Raw genomic sequence first — 16573 nt, 5'->3', positions numbered from 1 at the left:
TTCGCTGAATTTTCGTTATCGCATCGTTTGCGCTTATTGCTTGCATCGTTAGTCGTACGTTCAATACTCGTAGTATTGCTAACAGAATTCACAGTCTCATGCATAGGCAACATATAAAGTTTGTCTTGTCGGATGGCAAGACCAACTGACTATTAAATTGAATCTCACATTGTTCTTTGCCAAAATGGCAATCATAACCATCATCTGCCAAACATGATACTGAAATTAAATTTCTAAACAAAGAGGGTACATAAAGAATATTATGCAACTGCAGTCTAAAGCTGTTCTCTAATTCTAACATGAGTTGACAAACTGCTTCAACATCGGCTCTAACTCCATTGGCGACTTTCAGCCATCTATCCCCTCTTTGTAGCATTGTCCTTGTACTTATACCCTGCAAGAAATTAGCAACATGAAAAGTTGCACCTGAGTCAATCCACTAAGTAGATTTAGAATAACTTACGTACAGGGTCTCATCTATAAATGTGATAACATCCTCACCTTTCTTAATTAAATGCTTTAAAAATTCTGGGCAGTCTTTCTTGTAGTGTCCTGTCTTGTGACACCACATTGATCTTTCTCAATGTGCGGTTGATCTTTCTTTGCACCCTTGCCTGGGTGAGTCGAAGAAGAAGAAGAAGTGGATCCTCGTTTGAACTGAGGTTTCCCTTGTGGCCTCGTGTATTTATCAGAAGAGTTGTTTCTGTTGTTGTGCCTAACATAGTTGAGCGTGTCACCATGCGAGGCCTTAAGTCTTTCCTCTTCTTGCACGCACATCGCGATGAGCTTCTCTAGGTCCCATGTCTCTAGGCTGATGTTGTAGTTAAAAACAAAGGTTTCAAACTATTTTGGCAGGGAAGCCAGAACCAAATGGACAACGAAAGCATGAGGAAGCTCCATGTCCATAGGTTTGAGCTTAGATGTCATGTTGCTCATCTTCAGTATGTACTCTCTCACACCACCGCCAGTGTACTTGTCATTTACTGACCTCTGAATCAGGGTTTGCGCATAAGCTTTTGAAGAGCCAACAAATTGACTCTCAACTTTCTTCAAGTACTCAACTGCGGTGGCGCAATCTAGGATTGCTCCCCTGATACTGTCTATAATGGAACTCTTGATGACCATCAAGCACTTTCTGTTGGAAGAGTTCCATTTTGCTCTCTCAAGATCATACGTCATTTGAACATTTGCATGTTCTCTCTGGCGAGCTTGCCAAGCGGCAGAGCTCTCATCCGGGTCCCTCACCAGTTCCCCGGGACTAACGGGACACGGTGAGGTGATAGCTAAGTCAATATCTGACAGTGCGAGAGCCACTTCTAGCTTCTGTGCCCATATCCCGTAGTTGGAACCATCCAACGGCGGTATAGCATTAATGAAAGTAATTGCATTAGATCCTGAAATTTAAATCAAGAAAAGTGAGAACTGCTTTATAAAACAATAATTGCATATCTCAATTCAACGTTGGTCAATATTAAGACATACAAATAACTGGCTGCATTAATTCTAAATCACCGTTGGGCAGAATTAGAACAAATGCATGGAAACTTACTGAAAAATTATAATACTGCTATTATCAACGTTGGTCAGAAAGTAACAATATTATAACTGAAGACAACGTAAAACTGACTCCTTTAATTATAATGTCCCATTGGTTCTAAAATAATTAAAGGATAGAACTTAATGAAATTTGCAGCGGAAAAATTAAACTATGCTTACTTTCAGAAACTTTCTGACTTACTATCTCTCTATAGAATTTATCACGTTGGTGCAAAATAAAATAGAGATGAAACCATACAAGAAATGGCTAAAAGGGTTTCTGAAAAAATTACTTAATTGAAAAAACTACTGTTCATCTGGTCCAGCCAACATGGTGGCCCATCACGACCCAGTGCGGCCCAGCCCAAAACGCGGTCAACCGCGCGCTGGGCGCTGACCTGCGCACCAGGCCGCAACCTGGGCCTGGGCCGGGAAAGCGGCGCCCCGCCTGGGCCAAAAGAAGCCCAGCTGCTCCGGACTCCCATCGACCGTTGCGGCCGGAACAAAAAACCCCGGTCCGCAGCCTCCCCTTCAAACCCTAGATTCATTTCGCCCGCTCCCCCTCGGCCTCTCCTTCTTCCTCCTCGTGACGGTGACCGAAGGCGATGGCGCCGCCGCGGGCCTCCTCGCCGGCGAGTGCGCTCGCCTGTATGTGAGCGCGCTGCCGTCGAGTGGGCCCGAGGTGGCTAGCTGGCCTGCGCGCGACGGCATGGTGGAGATCCGCAAGCCCAACGAGCTCGGGATGTCTCGGTCCTTCAACGACGGTGGTCCGTCGGGGCTTCTGAGCCTCGGCGTTGCTATCCCGTGGAGCAGGGAGCTCCCGGTGGCGAGGTAAGTCTCATTTCTTGCTCGGTTAGGGTTAGGGGTAGGGTTAGGGTTAGGGTTTAGCACGGGGTGCTTGGGTTCTTTCACCCCGAAAGGGGCTCAATCGTTCTGTTCTTGCCTTCTTTCGAGTTGATACGAAATCCTCTCCTTCTAATTGCTGTTCAATGTTCTTACCTGAGCCTAACTACACTTAGTTAGGCCTACTGATACCATTGTTATTACTTAGGGATCGACCAAGTGCTAGATGGCTCGGTGATTAGCTAAACAATGATGGTACTTAGGACTAACCGAGAGTGAAACAGAGAGAGGGAGAGAGAGAGATATGGCGTACCTCCGGTCGATGAGCCGGATTCGCCATTGTTGGCCATGGCGGATATGAAGCCGAGCCGGAGTCGAGGTCGAGGATGAGATTGCGGCGGTGCTTCCCGTCGCCTCAGCGCCCCTTAGATCGGATTGGGCTAGGGTTTTTAGTGGGGCTACAAGCGACGCGGTGAACCTCGTACCGCGTGCCCCGACCTCCACCTTTTGCTCTTATTTGGCGCTGCGCGACGGGGGCCCATATGCCATTGGCTTGGCTGTGCGCCCCCGATCAGGGTGCGGAACGGACTCCGGATCGGTCGTTGGACCGATCCGGGATGAGATCAAACTAACATTAGTTAGTTAGCAGCGCATGGCTGGTTGTTAGGCCATGCAGGCTGTGGAGCTCTGACTCACGCTGGGTTCGCGAGGGAGCGCGTCGTGCGCCATGTTCCAGGCGTTTGGGATGGCACTCGTCGATGAAGAGCGTGGCGTGCATGTCGGGGGAAATAGCCTCTGGTTAGTTGTAAACCTTTTTTATATAAGCAATAATCAAGGGTGAAAAACAGTGCGAAGTTTGCGACAAACGAGACCGTGTTCGTTGTGTTCCAGTTCACGTGAGTTTGTGCGCTTCCGTGAGCTCACCTGCGTTGTGATCGACAACGTCTCTCCGGCGAACTCCAACAAGTGGCATCAGACTGGTTGCGGGCCGGGGATCGATCGCGGCGAGGTTTCGTCGTTGGAATCATCACCGCGCGATCAAGTGGGCGATGACGGCCACTCCACCGTCGTCGCCGAAGGGAGGCGAGAAGAAGACCGAAAAGTTCGAGAGTGCAGGAACGAGCGGAGCCAAGGGTGGCGATGTCGTGATCCAGCGGGTCGTTCGAGAGGTGCGTGGCGGAACTAACTACCCCATCCTCACCAAGACGAACTACACCAACTGGGCGCGGCTGATGAAGGTGAAGCTCAGGGCACGCCACCTCTGGCGGGCGATCGATGTCGGCGACGCTGATTCGGACGACGACATCGAGGCGCTCGACGTGCTCTGCAGCGCCGTGCCACCGGAGTTGGTGACGGCAATCACCGACAAGGACACGGCGAAGGAGGCGTGGGACACCATCAAGACGTTGCGCGTCGGCGACGATCCTGTGAGGAAGAACACCGCGCAACAACTGCTGCATGAGTTCGAACTCACCACATTCAAGGACAGCGAGTCGGTGGAGGACTATGCGCTTCGTCTGACCGGCATGCAGGCTTCCCTCGCAACCCTCGGCGATGTGTTGTTGGAGAGCAAGATCATGGAGAAGATGCTGCGGAGTGTACCACCGCGGTTCAAGCAGATCGTGGTCGCGATCCGGACGCTCCTCGACACATCCACGCTCTCCGTGGCAGACCTGACCGGGCGACTCAAGGTGGCGGAGGAGTCGTTCGAGGGACCGCCATCTTCGCTGCTCCACGACGGCAAGCTGTACCTCATGGAGGAGGAGTGGATCGCGCGTGGGAAGCAGCGGGAGGCCGAGAACAACTCCAGCGGCGGTGCGGGCGGGAGCTCTGCACGCCGGGGAGGAAGGCGTGGACGCGGAAGAGGCCGCGGCGGCGATTCCGGGTCGTCCTCATCAACTGGGCCGGCCAAGATCGGGAAAGATCAGTGCCGGCGATACAGGAAGACCGGCCACTGGGCCCGAGATTGCCCATCTCGGCCCAAGAAGGAGCAGGCCCACGTCATCCAAGATGAGGAGGAGGCCTCGTTGCTTCTGGTGAGGTCAACACCGCTTCTCCCCGTCCCCGCTGCAGCTCCGTCTCCGCCGTCGCCGGCGGTCGGCGGCTCAACATCAGCGCTGACTGATCCCTTGGGCGGGAGGCCCGAGGAGGAACCCGAAGCGGCGACCACGGCGACTCTCCTGGTTGCGACATCGGCATCACCAGGAGGAGCTCGCCCAGATCCACTTCGGGCGGCGGCCGCGCCATCCGGTGCGGTGACGGCGAGGTTGGCCGCGGGATCCGGCTCTCAGGTGCGGCTCGTCGAGCACAAGGTGCTCGTGCACCTCAGTGAGGAGGAGAAGAACCGCGACACAACGTCGTGGGTGCTCGACACCGGGGCGACGAATCACATGTCGGGCGCTCGGATGGCGTTCGCGAAGTTGGACACGGTGGTGCGCGGGTCCGTGAGCTTTGGAGACGGCTCGATAGTGAACATCAAAGGCTGCAGGACAGTGCTGTTCAACTGCAAGAACGGGGAGCACCGCTAGTTCGCCGGCGTCTACTACATTCCCCGTCTCACATCGAACATCATCACCATCGGGCAGCTGGACGAGGCGGGGTACAAGATCAACATCGACAACGGTGTCCTGAGGATCCGTGAGCATAGCCGGAGGCTAGTGGCGCGGGTGCCGCGCAGGCCGGACCGGCTGTACGTGCTCGACCTCGACGTTGCACGACCGGTGTGCCTCGAGGCCCGTGGCAAGGAGGAGGCTTGGCGCTGGCACGCACGGATGGGCCACGTCAACATGAACGCGCTACGGAAGCTGGCGCGGGAGGAGATGGTGCACAGCCTGCCATCGATCGAGCAGGTGGACCAGCTGTGCGACGCTTGTCTCGCCGGCATGCAGCGGCGGAACTCGTTCCCGGTGGTGGCGCAGTACCGGGCCGAGCGCACACTAGAGATTGTGCACGGTGACTTATGCGGGCCCATCTCGCCGGCGACACCGAGCGGCGGCAGGTACTTCCTGCTGCTGGTGGACGACAAGAGCCGGTTCATGTGGCTGTCGGTGATGTCGACGAAGGATCAGGCGGCCGCGGCAATCAAGGCGTTCCAGGAACGTACAGAGGCGGAGTCAGGCCTGAAGCTGGGGGTGCTCTGGACCGATCGGGGTGGCAAATTCACCTCGGTTGAGTTCGCGGAGTACTGTGCAACTGAAGGGGTGCGATGGCAGCTCACTGCTCCCTACAGCCCGCAGCAAAATGGTGTCGTCGAGCGGCAAAATGGCACGGTGGTGGCGATGGCCCGGAGCATGCTCAAGGCGAAGGGGTTGCCGAGCTGGTTTTGGGGTGAGGCGGTGAACACCGCGGTCTACATTCTGAACCGGTGCCCGACCAAGAGCGTGACGGGCATGACGCCGTTCGAAGCTTGATATGGGAAAAAGCCTGCGGTCCATCACCTGGAGACGTTCGGCTGCATCGTCTATGTGCGGAACACGACTCCACACCTCAAGAAGCTGGAGGATCGTGGTCGCAAGATGATCTTCGTCGGCTACGAGCGGGGAACCAAGGCGTACAGGGCCTATGACCCTATCACGCGTCGCGTTCACATCACTAGGGACGCGATCTTTGACGAGGAGCTTGGTGGGAAGTTTGAGGTATTTGGTGAATACTCGACCTGATTTGGCCTTCTCAATCGAGTATGTGAGTAGATTTATGGAGGAGCCACATGAGGATCATCAAGCAGCAATTAAACATATTCTGAGATACATTGCTGGCACTAGAGATTGGGGGCTCAAATTTGCAAGGAAGAAGGGAGATCAACCTGTGCTCCTGGGTTATAGTGATAGTGATCTTGCAGGAGATGTTAAATGTAGAAAAAGCACCTCCGGAGTGATCTTTTTCCTTGGTGAAAGTCCCATTAGTTGGCAGTCAACAAAATAAAAGGTTGTAGCATTGTCAAGTTGTGAAGCTGAATATATTGCTGCTGCAACAGCTGCCTGTCAGGGAGTATGGTTAGCACAGTTGTTATCTGAAATCTTGGATTCACTGGTGAACAAGCCTGTGCTCAAGGTGGACAATAAGTTCACAATCTCTCTTGTGAAGAATCCTGTGCATCATGACCGGAGTAAGCATATAGACACAAGATTTCATCTGATCCGGAAATATGCACAGAATGGGCAGATTGAGGTGAGCTTCATCAGAACTGATGAGCAGTTGGGAGATATTCTAACAAAGCCCCTTTGCAAGAACAAGTTCCTGGAGCTCTGTACCAAGATCGGCCTTCAAGAGTGTAAGTAGTACTCTTGCACAAGACTTAGGAGGAGATTTGTTGAATAATTCTTGTGCTCAGGACGTTCTGTTAGTTATTTAGTAGCGCATGGCTGGTTGTTAGGCCATGCAGGCTGTGGAGCTCTGACTCGCGCTAGGTTCACGAGGGAACGCGTCGTGCGCCATGTTCCAGGCGTTTGGGATGGCACTCGCCGATGAAGAGCGTGGCGTGCATGTCAGGGGAAATGGCCTCTGGTTAGTTGTAAACCTTTTTTATATAAGCAATAATCAAGGGTGAAAAACAGTGCGAAGTTTGCGACAAACGAGACCGTGTTCGTGTGTTCGTCGTGTTCCAGTTCACTTGAGTTTGTGCGCTTCCGTGAGCTCGCCGGCGCTGTGATCGACAGCGTCTCTCCGGCGAACTCCAACAATCGGGGGAGTCAGGAGTCGCGCAGCCGCCCAGGGGAAGGGAGAGGGGGCTGGGAGTAAGGAAGCTGGGGTTTCAGGCTGGGCCGCTGGGCCGGCTTAGTATTTGGCTCTTGGCTCGTTTCGGCTCGCGAAGCTCGATAAAACACCTGGGCTCCGGGCTCTGCTCGTTAATATTTTTCAACCAGCCGAGCCGAGCGAGTCATGAGTTTTTTGTCCAGCCTCAAGGGCAGGCATGCTGGAAGGACAGGACAGCTAGCAGGTTGAGGTTGGCTGCTAACTTTGGAAAGTTAATTTTCTCTCTAATGCTGCATCCGATTTTAATTCCGTTTAAACCACAGTGTTTACTACAATTTTCTTAACAAAATGAGCTCTAATATGTCTATATTTTTAAAAAATTTAAATATCAACATTTTACATATTCAACTTCAACATTTTAGATACACTACTTCAACATTCTAGATACCCTATTTCAATATTTCCATATAAAATGTTGAATTAGTTTATCCAAAATGATAAATTTAATTTTTAAAAAAGTTAGACATACTAATTCAAAATGTTGAATATTGTAGCTGTTAGGCAAAAGTGGATATCAACATTGTTAAGACGTTACTGGTGCTAGAGAAAAATAATATTTTTTACCAGCCTGATCATAGTCATCTGGCAAGGTTCATCTCTTCCTATTGCTATCTAACAGTGTGGCCCAGTACTCTTGTTTGATTGTCTAAGCAAACGGCTGTCCAAACTGATATGGTTTATGGGTCGTTTCAAGCCTTATATTGCGCTGTTGTTGATTATAGATGTGTAGGGTACGAGTCTTCTGGAAGACAGATAGGTGCCCCCCTATGTCCGGCGGCGATGGATTCTCCTGTCCCAAACCGGCCGACGTCGTGAGGAGGAAGAAGAACAGGTACCTAGGTCCACTTGCAGCGACTAAACCGGCCCTTCTGCGATGCTTTGGCTCCCACACACGCGCGTGACTCTTAATATTTTCAGATTTTGTTAGCTTGTTGTTTTCATTGATCGAGCTGTAGTCTGGGTCTCTTTTGTTTTCTAAAAAAGAAAAAATATATAATCGTCATTCGACAGCTCTTCTGTGCGGTTCGAGTATAATCTTAATGAAATACCAGCCAGATCACCAGCATTGCGTGGATATGATACGCCTAGTTCACTGGATTTCTTTGTTGATCAGCATGGCTGAAACAAGTCTATTCGCATTTCAGTTCGTTGTTCAGCTGCTAATGCATTAGCAGGGACTTGTGCAGATCCTGCTTCGCCATCAAATTTATCAGGACTCAGTAGAAATCCATAGTACAAATTCTGACGATGAGGGTATTCACGTCATCAGACTTTTAGTAATAATAATACACATTCACTGGATTCCATGATCATCGAATCAGATCATCTTGCTTGCACATTGACGCACAATGAACTAACTGAGTACCTGTCCATTCTATTACTCAGATATGTCCTTGAGGGTGTTGCCGACGTCGATGACGAAGCGGTACCTGACGTCGGCCCTGGCGAGGCGCTCCATGGCCTCGTTCACGTAGTCCGCGCCGATCACCTCCACGTCGGCCGTCACGCCGTGCTCCGCCGCCAGCTCCATCATCTCCTCCGTCTCCCTCATCCCGCCGATGGAGCTCCCGGCCAGGATCTTGTTCTCTGCACAAATACATCTACACGCATGAGACAATTCCGATCCTGCGAATCTCTTCGATCTATAAACGATCGAATAGCTGCAAGCATCTTGCCGAGAATGAGATCGAAGGGAGGGATCTCCAGGGCTTCTCGGGCATGCCGACCAGCACCATCTTGCCGTTGGGCTTCAGCAAGCCCAGCAGCGGGGTCAACGGGATGTTCGCGGACACCGTGTTGATGATGCCGTCCATGGTGCCCGCCGCAGCCTTCATCTCGTCGGCGTCGCTGCTGAGGACGAAGGCGTCGGCGCCGAGCCGCTCCAGCGCCTCCCGCCTCTTCGCCGGCGACGAGCTGACCACCGTCACCCTCGCCCCGAGCGCTCTGGCGAACTTGACGGCGACGTGGCCCAGCCCCGCCACGCCGACGTACTTCCCCGGCGCGCCCAGCCCGTGGCGCCGCAGGGGGCTGTGCACGGTGACTCCCGCGCACAGCAGCGGCGCGCCGCGGTCCAGCGGCACGCCGGCCGGGAACCGCATCACGAAGCGCTCGTGCACGACCACCGCGCTCGAGTAGCCGCCGTGGGTGGCGGCGGCGGCGGCGCCGTCCCGCGGGTCGGCGAGGTTGTAGGTCCGCACGACGCCGCGGCAGAGGTTCCAGAAGCCGCCGGCGCAGCGGTCCCAGGACCGGTACGAGTTCACCATGCAGCCCACGCCGACGCGGTCGCCGGGCTTGAACCTCGCCACGCTCGCGCCCACCTCGGTGACCACTCCGGCGATCTCGTGCCTGCGTCCGGGGTAGGGGATCATCTTGTTCAGACAAATGCTGTATACATCAATCGGTGAGAAGCAATTGGCTACCCGGGGACGCTGGGGTAGATGGTGTCCTTCCACTCGTTCTTGATTGTGTGCAGGTCAGAATGGCAGATCCCACAATACAGGACCTTGATCGCCACATCATTGGTTCCGGTCCTCCTGCATGCATATAAAAAAATTATTTGATTTAGATTTGTTTGGATCCAAATGCTAATTGGTGAAAGTGCTAAACTATAGCACTGGTGTATCCAAATGGGAAGGGTAATAAGGTGGGCTAAACTTTAGTAATAAAAACTTTAACATATGTATGAATAATAATATATGCTAAAATTTAGCATTCAACTTTAGTTCTTTCGAACAGACCCTTAACCTACATATAAAGAATTCAAGTCCCTTTCTTGTTGTCCCCTAGGATGAACATGAACTTTCATTTTCAATGCTCACACCAGCCTTCCCGCCCAAAATCTCCCTGTCATATCTATGGCGGCGTGACTTCATCAATCTCAGATTTTCTATTCCAATCTATTGCATACATTCATAATAGTGGAAGGAATAAGGATACATATGCATGTATTCATAGTAACTAGCGAATATATCCGTACGTAGCAGAAGACTAATACATACATTATTATATTGTAATGTTAAATATGATTCAGCGAGAGCGTCGGTCGCCTATATGACACTACCAACTTTGTGCTCTTCCAATCCATGTATAGACTGTGCCGTGACCGCGCGAGGTATTGATTGTCCAGATTCCAATTAGGATTCTGGTTGACGGATCAGAAATTATTATTTATTTTAGAAATAGTAAAGATAAGTGTATGAATGCCGGTAAGTGCCTACGTCTATGCTTATTTACACGTCCACCACTTGGGAGTGTCCCTTAGTTTTTTTAACTAATACAAGTATTTGTTTTTTTGCTTCATACTTCTTTAGAAGATGGAATCGGTCCACATCATTACACGCAGTAGAAAGCTACATGTTCGTAATCAAGTAACTCAAAAGCCAATTCCTAAAGAAAAGATCATCTATATGTGAGGTGAAAATTTACATTGCTGCCATCTCCAGAGTTCGGCATATCTGGACCATCCATTCCTTATGGTCGTCCGGAGTGTTCCATGATACTGCGCCAAATAATCATCCTACTGTGTAGAGCTCTCTATATGACTAGAAACAGACATGCGTGCTTGCTTAGCGCGTACTCTCTTAGTCTAGAAAGAATGTAATAGGCAAAATAGGCATTTTAGTCCTTTAACTTTAACCCGTAGATCAAGTTTATCCGTAAACTATCGGCCAATTTAATTCCTCAACTTTTATTTCTAGATCAAACTTGTCCTTGTGCTGATATAGCTCTCTATATTGGCATGAAACTAATAAAAAAGTCTTTTTTACCCTTCATTCCTTCTTCCCCTCAGTTTCAATGAATGTACTCAAAGTGCTAGAATTTAAAATTAATCTATCTAATTTAAATACTAGAAAAAACCGGTGGCCTAAGTTATTCCATTGATAGAAGAATTATAGATCCAAGTAAATTATGCAATGATACGTGGGTGGAAGTGGAGGAGGGTAGCAAGAAGCCAAAGGGAAAAAAGGACATTTTGCATTATTCACATGCTAATATGGAGAGCCACATTAGGATAAGGATGAGTTTGACCTAAAACCAAAAGTTTGGGGATTAGATGATTGGTCTATTTAAAGTTGAAGGATGGATTTGACCCTCGAAGCAAAGTTGAAAGACGCAAACGACTACTTTTGCAATGTAATTCTAACTTTCTACCAACTCAATCTATCTCAACTTTGACCACATATATATAATTAATATTATCTATAATGTCATATAATTATAATTAGATTCGCCACTTCCCTAGCTCAAATAATTAGATTCACCGTGAACTGTATTATCATAGGAATATAGGGTATCTATTTGGAATCATAAATATCAACAATATTTTATATAAACTAGTTTTATACCCGTGCGTTGCTACGGGTGAAATCAATTTCATATATGAGCATTAATATTTGTCATATAAAATATTTGCAACAGCATGTAACAATAAAGTATACATATTACGTTAAATAATATTATCATATATGCAACCAATCCAAATATTTTAGAATTTTGCAATTATTTTTAATGAACAAACGTGACCCTTCATACATACTCCCTAGAATACGAACTACACCCTAACTTGTTTAATTTGTCTTATGATATATCCATCTCATTGTCCATTCTCCAACCTACGGGCAATATAATAGAAGCCTAAGTTTGCAACCCCAATATCAATTGGCACTGCATTCCTAATAAATTTCTAAACCTTAAAAACAAACTTTATATTTCAACGAACAAACTTTTTTGCAGAATAAGAGATTTATTAATGTTAAGAAAATATCATTACAGATAGGAGTTCTCACGCACTCTGGAAGATAGAAGAAAAAGATAAAATCTAACTCATGCTTTAGCTGTCGCCTTTCCTCAAGGGGCGCACTAAGGATATGTCCAGCAATGTCGCTTGGAGCTTGCTTGCTATTTTTGCACAATCTGTTTCAAGAACCACGGGGACATCATGCCAGCGTTAGTCCAAACAAATACCCTTCCATCATGCAGTAGCCTCAGGCTCCTTTGGTCCCTGCAGTGAAATAGAATCCTCTCCAAGCTATTAGTTTAAGTTTCCCCTCATGGTCCCTAATGATGATTCCCACAGCCGGCAACATTAATCCTGAAAGTATCCGTAGCTTGTGGAATCCATCTCTGAACATGGCTTTTCTGCTTTATCACAGTTGGCGCTTCAGTCCCAATCAGATTGCACTACTTTTCTGCTTAATCACAGTTGGTGGATTTGATATAGTGATTCCATACAGCATGTTAGAAAGACAACAAAACCATCTATCGAAATTTTTGCACCCGACGGTGCAAGATATTATTTTTAACAATCCAAATTCTCCATATAAGCATGAGGAAATTAGCAGTTAGCTCAGCCTGATACTGATCAGTAAGATGCATCAATCACTCAGGACCAATATGAACCATATCCTCCTACTTGGTAATAAGCAGTGTTCCTTGTAGCATAACAAAGGGTTGTGGTATGCAGACAGCTAATGCAGGCATGAAAACAATCATCTACTTGATAACCGCATAACCCGCACAAGCTGTGCTGCTAAATGTGATAGTAGCATTTGTTAGTATTTGTTGGTAAACTATTGTTCGACTTTCCAAGCAAAAATCTTGACTTGACCAATCATCCATTTGATTATCATCATGAAAAAAATAGGATCATGTAACTTGTAGGAAAAGTAATCTACTACATCTATCCTAAAGAATCATTTTATATAATCAATTTTGAAGTTAAAACATATTCAGATAAGTTCATGTAGGCTAGTGTTGCCATGTAGTTTATTCATACCATAGTCCCAGATTTATCTGAAAAGCTAGTGCTCCGAAAGTTGAAGAATCAGACTATAATCATTCAAATTTTGTTGACTTCTAGCAATTAGATCAAATTCGTTTCATGCACTTCTTTCTAACAAATAACTATATCATGTACATACAAGGGTAAAAAAGAATACATTGAAATGGAAGTGCTCTGAAGACGCATTGTACAACTTTCCAGATGGTAGGAATATGAGACCATAAAATAATGCTTTTAGTGAAATAATGGAGCATCGATCTGCATATAAGCTCATATAGGACCAAATTACCTATGTGCACTTCATGGTACATTCTCAGTTAATTATCTATTATGAAAGCATGACTCTGCAGCTGGAAAATAGAAATAGCTAATAACAGTTATGGAATTTAAAGGAAAATCCTCAGCACTACATGTTAGAGAATTATGAGTACCAAATGCAACAGACTTTTCTTTAGTTGCACGTGGCTGATCAATCTTGCAACCATTGATATAATTTAGGCACTGCTAAGTAATTGAGAAAGAAAGAATATATCAAAAATTAACCCTATATATTATGTTTCGCAATATGTTGCGCCTTAATTGCAGTATAAATTATAGAATTTCAATTATCATGATAATCTGATAGAAATTCACAATTGGTACCTATAATTATTAAATGATTCATCAGCAAAATGGTTAATCAGATTAAAAGAAGAGAAGAGAACTCCGAACCTGCTATCCTTTAGGCACAAGTCAGATGTGCTATTGGCACATGCTCCTTCCCCATCTGCTTCACCTTCATCTCCTTATCCACCTGCAGAAGAATACATTCTAGCATGAGCTGGCCAGAAGCCATTTGCTCTAGCAAATTACCAAAAAAATTGATGAGTAATGAGTACTTCAGTCAAGTGGTAAGGATACATGTTTTGCAGTTAAGAAAATATCAGCCCCAATTTGCCCTACTTAGCATCCAAACTAAATCCTTCTAAAAAAATGAAAACACATTCAAACATTTTATCGAACATAGAGGATGCACGGGCATAAGACAAAGAAATATTATCAATTTACAAATTCAAAAAGATGTCCACGGCTCAATTAAATTGAGCAAAATTTTTTTGAAAGTCACTAGTCTTGCATGAAATCTATATCACAAAGCAGTACAACTGTGAGCAGGAAGCCAGGAACAAACATCAGTTAGTGAAGAACCTTAATGCTGCGTCTATGTACAACACCATTGCAATAGCTCTGCTTATGCTTGCAGGTTGCAGCTTGCTGCTGGACAGCTGCTTGTGCTTGCTATTGGGCGATGGCTCAGAGCCGCTGTTGCGGCTCCCCAGTGCAGCCTTGATGACAGCCTGATCCACAGCGGTGACTGCTAAGCGCCGCCTTGATGATGACCCAGCTCCACCGCTGCTATGTGCTGCCATGAAGATGGTTTTGCGCCACTGAAGCTGCTTCATGCCACTTTGACATCCCCATCTGTGTCAACTGATTGTTATATATTGCCACTACTATATATGGGCAGTACCAACGGCCATGCCTGCATCTATATGTGATTGGGCGGAAGCGGGACATATCCTGCTTGCAATCTCGCCCACGGGAGCAAGCTCACAATTTGACCGAGCTCGAGGACCACGAAATCGAGTTCCGCTGTGCAGAGTTGAGCTCGACAACCACCAAATTGAGCTCCTCCACGCATAATCGAGCTCGGCGGTGGCCAAACTCGGCTCCTCCGATCCACTCACGAGGTCAGCGCTGCTCAAATCGAATTCCCCCACCTCGCCTGCAATCCTAGTGTGTGCAACCTAGCGAGGTGAGATGAGTGCGGCAAGGCTAGCTCAGCTGCTTAGCCAAGGCTGCAAGCTTTGGAGCACAACAACTGCAGCTCCGAGGAGGAGGAGGTGCAGCTCTTGAGGAGGAGGAGGAGGAGACAGAACCGCACTTGTGAAGGCGATGAGGTCGGACCTCTCCGCCTCGATGACCTGGCGCAGAAACTGCGTGGTGTTGAGGTCCGAGCAGTGCGCGCCGCCGCCGTCCGGCGCCACGTAGGCAGCATGTTGCGGCGCCGTTCCCGAAGAGCATGTCCGCCACCTAGCAGCAGCAGCAGTAGCAGCCAACAGCGAGTGAGATCGATCAACATCGACATCGAGACGAGGGAGCGGAGAGTAAGGGCCTGAGCTGAGCTGAGCGATCGACTCACCTGGAGGATCTTGAAGGTGCCGTCATGCCGGAAATGGAGGGGGAGCAGCGCGGCCGCGTCGGGGTCCGGGTCAAGCACGGTGCGGAGGAGCAGCAGGGCGAGCAGGCAGGGGAACAGGAGGGATTCACAGAATCGGGGCAGGGCGGCGGATTCACGGCGGGGCGGAGGGAGTCGGGATTCGCGCCGGGGGAGGCCGGAGGCGCCGCGCTGCCGCCTCCGCGCGCGGAGATCCTGCGGCCACAGCGTCACGCGTCGACGACGACGGGTGGGGGAGGCCGTGATTGGGAGAGGAAACGTCGGTCGGCGTGGGTCGGTGGGACAACGGTGTAGCGGTAGCGCGACAGGGCTGGGACAGCTGGACATCGCGGCGGCGGCGGCGCGGGGGGACGGGTGTGCTAAGGCGACGGCGCGGCTGCGCGCAGCGGCGGCGCGATGGGGAGGGCTGCGTCGCGATGTCGGTGTTCCGGGGGCGAGCGGCTCGAGCAAACGGGGAGTTCGGCGCGACGACGGTGAGCAGGAGGACCGCTGCTGCCACGCGCCCGCCTTGCTCTGCTCCCCACTTGGCCTGCGCAAGCCTAGAGGTTGGTGGCGGCGGTGGAGGGAGGCTTCGGATTGGGAGCTGAGGCGGTGGGGTGTTCTTCTGTGGGATTGCGGGCCGTCTCAGGAAGGCCGGCGGGAGGGGGAGGGCGGCGTGGCGGAGCAAGGGTGAGGTCATCGGGGTGGGGAGCGAGGAACCATCGGGAGTCGCGTGGGCGGGAAGCGCGGGGCGGGGCTGAGAGGCGGGCCGTGATTCTGCCGGCAGAAACACGGGAAGTGCTTTTTAGGCTGCGTTCGGATGAACGGGAAAGAGAAACAGAAAGTGCAAAATTTTTGCTCTTTTGCACTTTTTTTTGCACTTTTGGATCCAAACACCCCAAAGTGCAAAAGGGCAAATACTACCGTAATTTTGCTAATTATAGATTAATTAGGCTTAATAGATTCGTCTCGTCATTTAGTCCTCATCTATGTAATTAGTTTTTTAATTAAACTATATTTAATACTTCTAATTAGCGTCCAAACATCTGATGTGACAGGAGCAAAAATTTTACCATTTGACGTTTTGCTATTTGGGGGTGGATCCGAACGGGCCCTTAGTAGTAGAGATTTAAATAAATTTAAAATTTTTTATCCAGTCTAAATTTAGAATTGTATTGTTTTTAGGATGAAGGAAGGTACCTCAGCTAGAAACGAGACGTGCGTGTTTGCTCAGTGCATACCTCTGGTAGATGGCGAGCGGGGAGAGGTGGCCGGACGGGTCGAACGCCGCCAGCCCGACCACCTTCCTCGCCTGCTCCGACTCCTCCTCCTCCGCCGCACGTACCGTCGGAGCCATCTGCCGCCTGCCGGCGGGCGTCGTCGTCGGCCGTGCACCCAGGTGCGGAGACGGCGGAGAGGTTGGCGCTCTATTATAGCCGAGCGCACCGGGGCTCTGAAACTTTTTG

General features: G+C 49.3%; 1 protein-coding gene, 1 long non-coding RNA gene and 1 pseudogene across 2 annotated transcripts; 1 reads left to right on the top strand and 2 right to left on the bottom strand.

The window, feature by feature from the left end:
• The first annotated feature begins 3428 nt into the window (after positions 1-3428).
• On the top strand, positions 3429-5789 carry LOC112898049. Its single transcript, XM_025966464.1, has 2 exons — positions 3429-4847; positions 4965-5789. The coding sequence occupies exons 1-2, from the start codon at positions 3429-3431 to the stop codon at positions 5787-5789; spliced, it is 2244 nt and encodes a 747-aa protein (XP_025822249.1).
• A 2720-nt stretch (positions 5790-8509) lies between these two features.
• Positions 8510-16491, bottom strand: LOC112897750 (annotated as a pseudogene).
• LOC112897751 lies at positions 11856-16324 on the bottom strand. Its single transcript, XR_003229736.1, has 3 exons — positions 15093-16324; positions 14099-14983; positions 11856-13706 (listed from the first exon to the last, which is right to left on the bottom strand). It is a non-coding gene; the product is annotated as an uncharacterized LOC112897751 (long non-coding RNA).
• Positions 16492-16573: the final 82 nt, after the last annotated feature.

The sequence above is a fragment of the Panicum hallii genome, chromosome 6 (assembly GCF_002211085.1).
Source record: "Panicum hallii strain FIL2 chromosome 6, PHallii_v3.1, whole genome shotgun sequence".
Classification (NCBI taxonomy): domain Eukaryota; kingdom Viridiplantae; phylum Streptophyta; class Magnoliopsida; order Poales; family Poaceae; genus Panicum; species Panicum hallii.
This window is presented reverse-complemented; position numbering and strand designations above follow the sequence as displayed.